Source organism: Trichechus manatus, unplaced genomic scaffold, assembly GCF_000243295.1.
Source record: "Trichechus manatus latirostris isolate Lorelei unplaced genomic scaffold, TriManLat1.0 scaffold00001, whole genome shotgun sequence".
Lineage (NCBI taxonomy): Eukaryota > Metazoa > Chordata > Mammalia > Sirenia > Trichechidae > Trichechus > Trichechus manatus.
In genome coordinates, this window is record NW_004443937.1 from 41,770,890 (window position 1) to 41,784,063 (window position 13,174).

The following is a 13,174-nucleotide window of genomic DNA, read 5'->3' on the forward strand; positions in this document are numbered from 1 at the left end:
AATGCATCAAAAAGCAAGAGCAAATGCATTCAAAAAAAAAAAAAAAAAAAAAAAAAAAAAAAAAAAAAAAGACGCAAACTTGCATAAGGAAAATCAGAACTGAAAAGAAAATAAGAAATCCAAAACTGTTTCCATGACAAGATGTATAAACCTAACTGTGAATCAAGTGGCAGTCTTACAATATGAAATCCAGACAATGTGTATCATAATTCATGATGATGTTTACCAGGGAGTTTACCAAAACACTTCATTATTTTGTAACACTTTCTTATTCAGTAACATATGTAGAATACAGTGTGACAACCCAGAGAATATAATGCAACTTCACTCCCTCTCTCTCCCTTTCAAGAATTCACTCCAAGGGGCTGTAACAGATAGTCATCAAAGTGTACATATTTATAAACAGCAGGATTATGCACAGACACCCCCCAGGTATCAGAGTTGTCATGAGTACCTTTTACGCAAATAAAAGGTCATATGCTGGGTTAGCGAATCTTATAACAATGGAGGCGATGATAACCTTGTTGCCTGTTAAATACTCAAACCTACAATGCTATTGTTATCTAGCTTTTTAAATGTTGACGTTGCATTTCATGAAATCTACCCGCACTGGAGCGAGGGAAGGCACAGAAGAAACCCCACAGATACTTCAGAGCCGTACAGCTCGCAAAGATGAAGATAAGTGACACAGCTGTGATTTAAAATCAGTGTAGTCAATTCTGGCTTCCCCACAGTGAAGTTCCTCAGAGCAGCAACTTCTGCATCTGTGGCTGGGTTCCTGAAGCCACTGAGCCTTTTTCTGGGGGTTGGTGGAGTGCCCTGGGACAACATAGGCTTGTCTGGATTCTAATGTGAGGCTACGTACACTGGGAAAGTAAGCTGGCTGTGGCAGTGGGGAAATTTATTCCACGTCTCCAGAGCCAAATGGCAGCCTTCTTAGATCATTTGCTGGTTTGCATTATTCAGAACATGGATCTTTTTCTCCAGGAACTGGGCAAGGTCTAGAGAAAGAGAACACTTTGCAAGGAGTCAGGAGACCTGACTTTCTGGTCTTGTCTATAACACCTATAAAACGAGGGGTTGGATTAGACTGTAAACTCCCAAGTTCTTCTCAGCTCTATGATTAAATTATAAGTGTTATCATCATCTTTGCCTTCCAGATTCACTGAGCTTGTTTCAGCTCTTGGAACATGCTTGGCTCCCTCCCTCCACAGGGCCTTTGAACATGCTGTTCCCTTTGCCTGGAACCACTCAACACCTACACATGCCTCAGTTCTTACCTCAAGCATCACTTCCTCAGGGAGGCACTCCCTGACATCCTGCCACCCCATCTGAGTCACACTCCTTTGTTAAATGCTATCAAGGATAGCACTTTACTCCTTCGCCTCAGGGCACCAATCTGTATGTGACTCTGCACTCCTTGCTGTCTGTGTTTTGCTCCCCACCAATGCTGAATGCCTACAGGGTGCCTGACACTCAGTAATCAACCATTCGTTATTTATGGAATGAATGAACGATGGCAACAAAAGCCAATGTTTATTACATTGCCCTGCTCCAGGCTCTGTGCGAAGTCCTTTACAGCCACTTGCATCCTTTCAACGCCGCCAGGAGGACACTACCATTACTTTTCCCATTTGGAGAGGGTTTAACTGACAGAGTTGTTGCTAATAAACAGATGACCCGTGACTTGAACCCAGATTCGTCTAACTTCAGAGACGGTGCTGCGAGTCCCTTTCACCAGCCCTTTTAAGCCTCTCGAGAGGAGAAAAATGAATTTAGACCCTTGTATTTGTGCCTCTGGTGTGTGTGCGTGGTGGGGGGTGTGCTGAGGGAAGGGGGACGGATGATCCTAAAAGCAGGACGAATTCTAAACCATTGCTAGTGCGTCTGACATGCTTCCAGAAACATGCTTACCTGTTCCCGTGGACGTGGGATGCACAGAAGGCAAAGCTGTAGTGAAGGAGGGTGGGGTCAATCATGGCGCCATTTTCTGCCCGCTCAAGCAAGTCTCTGAGGTAGCAGAGATGTCGGTGACACCCCCGGACTCCGTTTCGGGCGCAATACTCGTCTAGCACAAATACCTGCCCAGGACTGAACCAGCCCTGTTTGGGGAATAAAGAAGAGACTTTCTTTTAAATACAGGTTGTTTTCCAGAGTGCTGCTACCATTGAGTGTGGATGGAGAAGGGTATTAAAAAACAGCCAGAGCCAACACGTAGTGACTCCTTATTAAGGGCCAACCACTGTGCTGAACACGTTATGTGTATGATCTGGCTTCATCCTCACAACAGCCTGACAAGGTAAGTACTGTCATCCCTGTTTTGTGGATGTGAAAACTGAGCTTGGGGCGGGCATAGAGTTTTCCCAGGATCCCAGAGCTAGTATGTGGTGGACTCTGGAATGGCCTACGGGAGGATTCTAGAAAGAGAGTCACCAACTGCTCTAATACGGAAACGTGTATCTTAAAACAGTATTTGCGGGTGGGTGGGGGGCAAAGTTTTGGCTACTGATAAAAGAAAATAATAACGTTAAGGCCTTCGATTGGTACGCTTTTACCCTTGACAAAGAACTTTTGGTTGAACCCTACAGTAACCTTGTGGGATAGACAGGGCAAGGTTACTTTCACTTCCGAGATGAGGAAATGGAAATCAGGGCTGTTAGTTGACCCACACAGATATATAAAGCAGAGGTAAGACTCAAACCCAGTTCTATGTTACTTCAAGTCCTCTGTTCTCTCTACTCCGAAGAGTTAAGAAAAATAGGGCTTGGTCTATATATACACCAAACCAAAAACCAAACCCACGGCCAACGAGTTGATTCCGACTCATAGGGACCCTATAGGACAGCGCAGAACTGCCCCATGGGGTTTCCAAGGCTGTAATCTTTACGGAAGCAGACTGCCACAGCTTTCTCCCATGGTGCAGCGAGTGCTTAACCACCGCGCTACCACATGCCAGGGCTTCATAAATCCTTTCATTTCGGAAAACATTCTTTTTATTTAAAAAATGAAGGTACTACCATAACTCTCCAAAGAGCCCAGTAGGACTTAGTTTTCAAGTTGTAAGTCAGCTATGACTCAGTTAAGTAAGCTGATGGGACCTGCTGGTGCCCTGGTTCATCTTTGTCCTGGAGACTGTTTTCTTATCTATTTGCTTGCTGTGGGACTAGTCCAGACTCTGCTATAAAAAAGAACCCAGATGGACTCTCCAGTTCAGAGTGGATTGGGTGGCATGATGGGATAGCCACCTCCATTATGTACTGAAGAAAAGAAGCAAACCAGTTGCCTTTACGTCGGCTCCAACTCACGGCGACCCACGTGTGTCAGAGTAGAACTGCGCTCCACAGGGTTCTCAATGACTGTGACCTTTTGGAAACAGGTCGCCAGGCCTTTCTCCCTTTTGGTTATTAGCCCAGCCCTTAACTGTCTGCGCCACCCAAGGACTTAAGAAAATAGATGCTCAGAAAGGCCTAGTGGCTAGACACTCAAGCTCACCCTTGGGCAGAGCCTGAAACCAAATCTTGTCTTTTGGTGTCCGTGCCTGTCTGAAGCAAAAAAAAAAAATTAACAGCTTTAGGCGGTTCTTTGTAAGCTGGGAATTTAGAGTTGTTTCACACTTAATTTTCCTTCGAGGGTCTTCTCTGAGTCATCTTTTGAATATTGCTCCATCTTGGGAGAGAAAAGGCCAAAGGAGAAAGTGACTGGGGGACAGGCAGAGGTCACAGAATTGCAGCGAGGGAGGCCTTTGCAACACACTAATCTCTTATTAGGGATCTGGGGAATCTTCAATTGACAACATGCAGCTCAGCGCTGCATCCAAGGAAAGACGGCATCTTTCCTGTTTCAAATGATAAGTTACTGCAGAGGGCGGGAGATTAGTCGAGGCAGTGGGCTGCCCCTATAGGCAACTTCTTTGCCACCCCATCTGCTACCCCAAATGCTAAATCTTAGAAACAACACTGCTGTGAAAGATTAAAATATATTTTCTACGACTCAGATGACACCAAGTCTTTTGTAGATGCCAAAATAGCTGCTTTGAAAAGAGTTGAAGAAATATCAATTAGGAACTCAGTCGAAGACACAGAAAAATTTATGTATCCCTGCTGGTCGGTCTCCAAAACCAACTGAAAAAGAGATTGTAATGATGAGAAAATGGAATATATAGAGGAAGGGGATAAGATCCTTTTAATTTCTATTATTTTCTGAAAAATTGGGGTAATGATTAACAGATACAGGTATACAGACGGGGAAAGAAGCTGTTTTATGCTACTCATAATTTTGGATTTTGCCCGTATTTTTAAGCCTCTAAGTACCTAATAGGAAACCGACTTGAAAATTTTATTGTTGGTTTAATTTTTAGAGAACGTTTACTAACTTTCCTTAGTGATGAATTTAAAAACAAAAGAAAATTGTTTACAAAAAATGATGATACCAAAAAACTCTCCAAAACAATGCCTCTCAAAAAAATTTCTCAAGAAAATAGGAATTATACATAAAAGAGAAAGATTTAAACGCAGAGGCATTTTCTTACAAGTTTCATAAATGCAACTTATACAAATAAGCACATAATCTCTGGAAAACATTTGAGAAAAATTGCCTTGCAACGCAAGGTAAGCTTTTTTGTTTGTTTGTTTTTAAAGTCAAGTGGTATGTTTCTTTCCAACTTGGCAAAGTTCCGATTCCTCTGATGAAGTGATTCTGAACCTGAGATAATCAAAGAATGTTTTATGAGATGCAGATTAATAAATTATTCTACATAATCCTGTTTCTGTTTATAAGAGTACTTTATCTACTATTTTTGATATTTTGGCTTCTAGTACAGCAAAAAGAAGGAATCCAAAATAAAAATCAGTCAAAACAGATAATTAGGATATAGCCATGTCATTTAGAAAAGCTATTATATATATACATATATATGCGGATATAAAATACTAGTATCAATAATTTACTGACCCTAGTTAATTATAATCTTAATACTATACAGATGCATTAACCTTAGTGTTCAGAGTCAGGGATGAGAATTGTCCCCTGGGTAAAGTCATTTCATTATTTCCCCTTACCTTTCCCATCTATAAAGCGGGATTAAGGACATTTAGGAAATGAATTAACGATTTATGCAGAAGGAAAGACATTGGGGTTTTTTTTAGGCTTATGAATGCAATCACTGAAGACCAAAAATGAGTGTTGAGAAATCCCATAAAGGCATAATAGACTGCTATTGAAATGATTTAAATAGAGGTTTAAAGCAGGGTTTTAAGAACCGTGGATGCTCTTGCTGGACAGCTGGACCTTCCTTCAAATGTCTAAAGTACCACAACAAATTCCTCTAAGGGGTGAAAGATGCTCTGAACGTTATGACGATAATAACAACAAAAAACCTCTTCAACAAACCAACCAACTGGTTTTAGCTTATGAACAATGAAGGGGAATTTATTTACAAATCATTTTAATCTTTAAGAAGCATACAGAAAAGAACATGTTCATTTTTGAGGCAGTAGCACCCGGCCTGATCATCTGGGGTGGGGAGGGCGGGAAATCCCAAACTCTAAGTACTGAGGTGATTTTTACAAGTTCTCCATCGGCAGGTGCCAAACTCCATTAGCCTGGTGGGAATATTTCTCATGTAGCAGCTGAAAAGGGGGGACGCTAAGATGAGGAGTCTGGGGAATTGGATCCGTCTCTCCTGATAACTTCCTCCTGCTCAGCCTTGCTTCTTTGGTAAGTAAAACGCTCTCAACCCAGGCAATCACCAACACGTTTCTAATTGTAAAGGGTCTGTGTAATGGAGAAAAGAGCTCCTGACATGAAGGTGGAGAAATATTTTATCCTTTTTTAAAAAAGGTTCTCATGTTTAAATTGCTGTAGACCAAAGAATATACTTGCCAGGCAAGAATAGGAATCATTAAGTCTGTGATCCAAAGTAAGGCGTTGCACCATCTCAAAGAGGGAAGCGTGGTCAAAGTTACAGGGGTTGGAAGAGATAAATTCATCCATGCCATGCTTTTGAGCTCTATCTGCGTCTGTGCATTTATACATGTAGAGAGAGACACAATTTAGAGAAAAACATCACATTTTCTTTGACATTTCAAATACACAGGAATTCACTAGGCATCATGAACGCTAGCGCTTTCCCTGTTACCTCCCGCCAACATCCCCAAGATATTCTTTTTACCTCCCATTGTCAACTTGCATCACTTACTGGTGAGTTTATTGCATTTAGGCAAAAATATATTGGCATCAACATGTTTATCAAATGATCACAATTCCAGTGCATTTATGTTGTTCTTTAAAAACTAAGCACAAGATCGTAAGTTCGCCTGCGTTTCACCAAACACTGAAAGCAGATCGGATCTTTGCTTATAGAAGACTAGTTAGCTTTTTTAATGTTTTTAATAGATTCTGCCATTCCAGCGGTCATGTCTAGAGCAATTTCTCTACATTTATCGGGACTGTCTGGAGAAAAGGTTACGCTGATTTTCAGCAAAGTGACAATATTTGTACCCCCACTCCCAATTCCCACTGCCAATTTGGTTTCATAAAAGGTTTGAGTCCCCACCCTCCAAAATTAAAAAAAAACAAAACTAAAATATTTTCATTAAAACCTGGAGAATAAGTTAAGTGGGAATTTAATTTGTGATAGCCAAGCACATAGCTCTATAGTGTGCTTACTCAGTTAGCAAAGCTTCTAAAATAGACAAACAGAAATTTACTCAGCAAGGGCTATCATCTGCCACTTATTGTGAATTAATAGTCTCGATGTATTCACACTTTTCCTTACAGGGTGAAGGCTGTAGGCAAAACCTCCTAAGGGCTAACTAATTAATCCCCACACGTGTAACTAAAATACACTATACTCGACTGGCAAAACAACTCAGAGAATTCAAATGGAGTATGGCCAAACAGATCCTAAAGAGGCAGGAATGAGGTGCTATGCATTAAAGGCATCAGCTCACTCCACCTCGTCTTTGCTCACTCTCCTGATATGCAGACTAAGCATAAAAAGAAGTTTGTATCAAATCGAGCAAGATTTATTCATCTCTTTGAGTGCAACTTTCTACGGGAATACCGGTACTGCCAGGAGCCAGCGATGCTGTCAGGACATGGGAAAATCGATTTCTGACTTGCAGAGGGCATTTGGATAGTATTTTCACACGTGGTCTCCCTCCCAGGCAGTATTTTTTCTCCCATTCTTGGGGGATGGATGAACGCTTGGGCTGTGGAAACAGCGTGACTTTAAGATGATGATTTCTCCTCCCATTATTAGTGATTTCGTGTGTCATTCAAACCTAAATGCGTGGTATGTCAGATTTATGCTCTCTTAGTGTTAAGATGTTTAAAATCTGCTGAATTTCATAGAAGCAGCCAAGTGGTCAGTGTTTGAACGCGATGTGTTGTTTATGCCCAAGACACACAGGAGCAACCATTTCCAGAAGACAAGTTGAAGAATGCGTATTTTCATAGCCAAATCTCTCCAGTAGGATGAGAAACACGAGCTTGGGCAGGAGTTAGATGACAGAATCTGAAAGAAGCCTCTCAGCTGTGGGAACCGCCTCCAACTTGCCCTCAGGAAAGTGCGCCTCACTTTGAGACTGGGGTCTTCACTTAGGAGGTTTCCTTTCCTTCGGCTGTGGGGTCTCCCAGCTACATTTCTCTTCTGACTCAGGATGGTTGGGGGGAGTGCTGGCCAGGAAGTTGGTGCTGCAGAAAAAGCTAGGTGCCCCTGTGGGGTCTGTGACTCCTCGGACCCCGGGCCAGTGTGTAAACCTGCTCCATCTTTAGGTCTCCCGGCAGAATGGCCCCCAGGCAGCCCAGGTGGCACCTCTCCAAGCCTGCTGACAGATTCTGCCTCTCACTCCATCCTGTTGGTCTGAGCTCAATTTAATGCAGGAAAAAAGGTGGGCTGCACGCGAGCTGCTCATCCCATTTCATCCTCATAAAAAGCCTCGCCCATCCCCGTGCCTCCCGATTTGAACAGAATAGATAGGCATTTTGGCTAGCATCAGCTTCTTGCTCTCGGATTTCTCGCACGAGGCTGCAAGCTGACAAATCGGCCGGGTCCTTACTTTGCCAGTTTGGCTCAGCTATTTTATTGCTCTTCAGTTATGGCGGTACAATCGGTCATTCAGTGCAGCGAGAAGGGGGCTCGTCTGCGGCTGTTAACAAAATATGGCACATGTTTCCCGTCTCTTTCTCTGTTTCTCTGGTGAGCCCCCTGAACACTTCACTGATGGACTATCTTGCCTTGCTGACCACTCAGGAAAAGGAGCTGAAAAGGTGACTTGGCTCCTAGACGGAGACTCACATTCTGACTCACTGTCTGCCACCTGCCACTTGCCACCCTGTAACCATCACAACGGCTAAACGAATATGGACTCACGGTGCCAATCCTTGGGTCAGAGGAAGTCTAAAGAACAATTTCATCTTTACTTACATTTTAACATAGGCTTACAGAAAAATACGCTTAAAATCAGCCTGTTTTCCTTTTCAGAGAATAATCCTATCAAAATAAAAATTCCTTTTCCCTTCTTCCTTTCTTTCCTCCCAGCCTAAAACAGTGACGTGGGTCCACATGGAGAAAGAGCCTGGGAGCGGATTTGGGAAGTCCAGATTCTAGTTTAGGCTCTGTTTCTAAGTAGCTGCAGGGATATGCTGGCCAGGTTCTCTCTCGGAACCTCAGTTTCCTTGTGTGTAGAATGAGTTGACCTTTCAGCTCTCTTTCTGCTGTCAGGGACTGAGAGTTAATGATCCTTTAGACCCACTGCACACTTTCTTCTCTATGTGTGGACAGAGCTTAAAGCAGTGGGAATTTCCTGCAAGTAAAACTGGCAGGCCCTGGATTTTGCTTGAACAAAATTATCATTTACCCAGAATTAGGCTTATTATCTTAATGCTTCCAGTAACTCAAGAGTACTTAAAGAGGCAGCTGGCTCTCATGAAATCTTTGAGAATTTCATTGAGCTTGTTATATTAAGAACAAGTTGGGAGGGGGGGCAGGAATGCTATTTTAATGTGTCAGTAGAAAGGATCTGATTTTGAAGCTTCTTTGGAGCAGGAAAGAACTCTACATTCTCTGCTATATTCCCAGCGCTGAGATCAGTGCCTGGCACACAGTAGGCACTCAATACATATGTGTTGAAATGATGAACTTATTTCATCAAAAGAAATGAATTCACTCTTTCAACAGCTATTTTCGGTTTCTTGATCTCGGCGGCTGTTGATGCGCTGAAGTCAACGGGAACGGTTCGTAGAGCAGCGGTGGTTCAGAGGCGGAATCCTTGCCTTCCCTGCTGGAGACCTGGCTTCCATTCCCAGCCAACGCACCACAAGTGCTGCCACCACCCGTCTGTCAGTGGAGGCTCGTGTGCAGCTGGGACGCTGAACAGGTTTCATTGGCGCTTCCAGACTAAGACAGACTAGGAAGAAAGGCCTAGCGCTCTCCTTCTGAAAATCAGCCAGTGAAAACCCTATAGCTCACAGCAATCTGATCCTGCTGTGCGTGGCCATGACCTGGGGGCAAGACACAACAACAGGATAGTAGGTGGTTAAGCAGGTGGACTTGAGGACAGTCAGAAAGACTGCCATGTACTAGGTGTGTGACATGAGGCAGGTTGCTTACTCTTTCTAAATCTCATTTTCCTCATTTATAAATTGAGGTTAGTATTCAAGTCTACCCTCACAGGGTTGTTGAGAAGACCTGATAAGAAGTACCTGTGGAGATCTGGTGGTGCAGTGGTTTAGAGCTACAGCTGCTAACCAAAAGGTCGGCAGTTCAAAGCCACCAGCTGCTCCTTGGAAACCCTATGGGGCAGTTCTACCCTGTCCTATAGGGTTGCTACGAGTCGGAATTGACTCGACAGCCGTGGGTTTGGTTTGGTTTAGCATAGTAAGTGTTCAGTCAACACTAGCTTGAAGTAGGAGGGCAGGCTTCTTAGTGCTCCCAAAGCAAGTCCTTCTTATGCTCTCAGCGAGAAGGAGGACATCTCCGTATAGCTAATGCTCCATCCCCTCCTTGCTTCTTGAACCACGCTGTTCGTAGGAAGCTGAAAGTTGTTCCCAATCTCTCTGTTTTCTGGGTCTCCTCTGCACCTGTATAACCAATTCTTCGTCCTGCCTCTGTGTTTTTGATGGGCAATGTTCCAATTCCTCTGTTGTCAAAGAGAACAGACATACATTCAAATGCACACACACTTGAATCCCTTGGTAGATAATATGTTCCTTGAGGGCAAATGTCTGATCTGGTATTTCCTCTGCCATCTCCCAGAGGAGCCAGGTCCTTGGGAGGTGTTTATGAACTGACTTACTCCAATGCCTTCATCCCTAGAAACTTCTCATCAGCTTTATTAAGGAGTCACATGAGGATTCAGATGGCATTCTGAAAATCCAACAGTGGGAACATGTGCTCTTAGGGGGGAAAATCGTAGAGAAGGAAACAGAATTCTAGGTGCAGGTGTCTTTGGCTACCATTCAGATTGCCTGCCTGTGTCTCCATACATGTCTAGGACCATATGCATTACATATGTTGTCTCTTTTAAAATAAAACACTGCAGTGGTCCAGCTGCTCCAAATCCTGTTTCAAAGAACTTTGGGTGCTTCCCAGCAACAGCATGTAGTCGTTCGTGCCCCATCCCAGCCTGTCCCTCCACAGTGCTCAACGTTCAAATAAGTTCTTTGCAACTCCATTTCCCTCTGTGCAAACAATTGGGATTGGCTGATGAAAGAAAAAGAAAACTCCAATGTTGACATTAGGAGGGGGCAACCAGCCCAGAGCAAAGGCATGAGAGAGCCGATTCCCTGATCCGGGACACTTTGGCATCACCTCCTTTGCCAGTATTTGGCAGGTGTCAAGAGACAGAAAATAAATTTGAACAGTAGGCTGAGCAAAACAGAGTTAGGTGAGTGAATTGGCTGCTTCAAACCCCAATGATACTTGGATTATTATCTCTTGCTTTGGGAGCTGCATATCAACGCTCATTTTCATTTACACATTTTTTTCTTTTTTTTTAGAAAGCAAGGATTCACTGCATTTTAAGAACTGACTCCAACCTTTACCTTTTTCAGACCTGGCCAAGGAGTCCCTGCCAGTCTTCAAGGGCTCCAAATGCCCTGACAATGAGCTGTGTGATTTTGTGCGTCTAGGGCATAATCCAACACAACTTCCAAACGCTGCTACCTGGTCCACTTCTGGGTTTTATCTGCGTAAGGATTTTGAAGTCCTTTATAGCATGGGAAGAGGGGACCGACCTCAGACTACACCTGGATGAGAAAGCTGATACTGGTACCTGTTGTACCCATGACACAGAAGCCGGCTGAGAGGCACATTGGCTTACGGAGAGCAGGTACGCTTTCAAACGGAAACTAATCAAAACTGTACCCCAAGTATCCCCAGAAACAATTTTGGTTTCGCATTTAAGGACTGTTCCTAAAGTGATATCGTTATGTGGGTTTTATGCTCTCATTTAATCCACGTCATTAACTGGCCACCCTACCATTCAGGCCGCTGTGTGATCAGTCATGTCTATAGGTGCATTTGACCTTTGGTATTCTTTTCCTTTTTCCTTCCCTCCAACTGGAAAAAATAGTTAAGATTTTTCATGATCTCTTGTCTCAACAGCAAGCATATTTCTATGATCTTGTTTCCGACACATACGCTTTTAGACAGGTTTGCAATAATGTCCATTAAATTAATGCAGTTTTCTTGGGGAAATAATACAGCTTTCAAAATTTTATTTTACTGAAATCTGCCTGTTATTCCAACAGTTAAGGAAATAAAGACAAAAGGTCAACTCTCCCATTTTGTAATATTACATTTGGAATTTTGTATGGGCAAGGGAGAAGGAAATTACGCTGTTGAAAATAATTATGATTCTATTGTTACTGAATTCTCTGAAAGAGGCTCCTTTCTCGAATGAATCTCTTTTATAATAAGGTAGCGGTACCTGTTTTATCACTGAAATTTAAAGCACAGTTATGGGATTTGCTACGCCTCATGGATGCTAGAGACAACAGAATAGCTGATGTAACTCTAAAGTCATCTGTGAACTCAGACTGCAAATTAAAAGGTGACTTTGTATGTTTCCCATACGGAAAATGTGTGCTTGTCATCTCTGCTTGACAGCACAAGAGTGAATGCATGGTTTGGACAGTAACAAGCAATGACAGTAGTCAACCTCACCAGAAGACATGAAATAAAGAAATGACAATGATTGATGGCAGCTGGCTGTTATGGATTTTTCTAGAAGAGTTTTCCTTGGCTGGTGAAGTAAACAGGGGTCGTTGTGCTTTGCCTGAGCTCTGCACAGCAAGCAAAGGATGGGTCCTCCCATGCCCGCTTCCCTCAGGCACACAGAGCACTGCTTAACTGAGAAGCAACTGAATTCTTTCATGGGCCCTTCGACTAAGCCACGCCAACCTGTGTGGCCAAGAGGGGGTGGCTTCTTCAGAAGCTTCAAGGGCAAGTCTGAATTCTGCAGAAGTCTTGAATTTAAAACGACTACTGCAATATACCCAAGGGGATAAGCATGGGATGTTATTTCAATGTTCATTTTTATAATTCTTTGTAAGAAGGTTGCTTTAAGTGTAAAACCTAACAGAGACTTTGCCAATGCTTTCAAAACAAATAAATACATGACTCATAATTCTTCCTGCTCTAGTCATTATACTTGCAATTAATTTACAGAGTCCTCGATGTCTTTATGTTCCCTACAACATGGGTGAAGTATATTTTCTATACTTGACAACAGTTAATAAGGCACCTGACTGTAAATCACTATCTACCATGAAAATCCTCAACTGCTTAGTGAATAAGATGTTAAACGTGTCTGAAGTAGTTTACAAAGACATGCACCTTCCTTTAATAGGCTAATTAGATCATATCATGGTGTTTGGAATATCTTGGACCTGCTTGTGGGAATCTATTCTTTAAAAAAGTCATTTAATTTTACAGCGAGAAGGAAAGTCATTTACAGTGTGGTTCGGGTTATGCAAATTAAATTGATACTGAATTAATTCTTTGATACTGCATTCCTGCAATATAGCAACTGCAAGTTGACAATACAAGAAGATACAGCAAAGATCTCATGAGATAAAAATACAGAAAGGAACTAAGGCAAACAACTATTTGGGTGAAAATCTACTATGATAGCAATGCATTCTTGTGCAAATACATGTAAATTCGCTC

At 42.6% G+C, this 13,174-nt stretch overlaps 1 protein-coding gene across 1 annotated transcript in view; it reads right to left on the minus strand.

The window, feature by feature from the left end:
* The window catches only part of CADPS (calcium dependent secretion activator), a 548,960-nt gene that overhangs the window by 148,980 nt on the left and 386,806 nt on the right, over positions 1–13,174 (minus strand). The window contains 2 exon segments of the mRNA XM_023727714.1: positions 1,915–2,102; positions 5,881–6,017. Coding sequence (XP_023583482.1) covers positions 1,915–2,102; positions 5,881–6,017 — 325 coding nt within the window.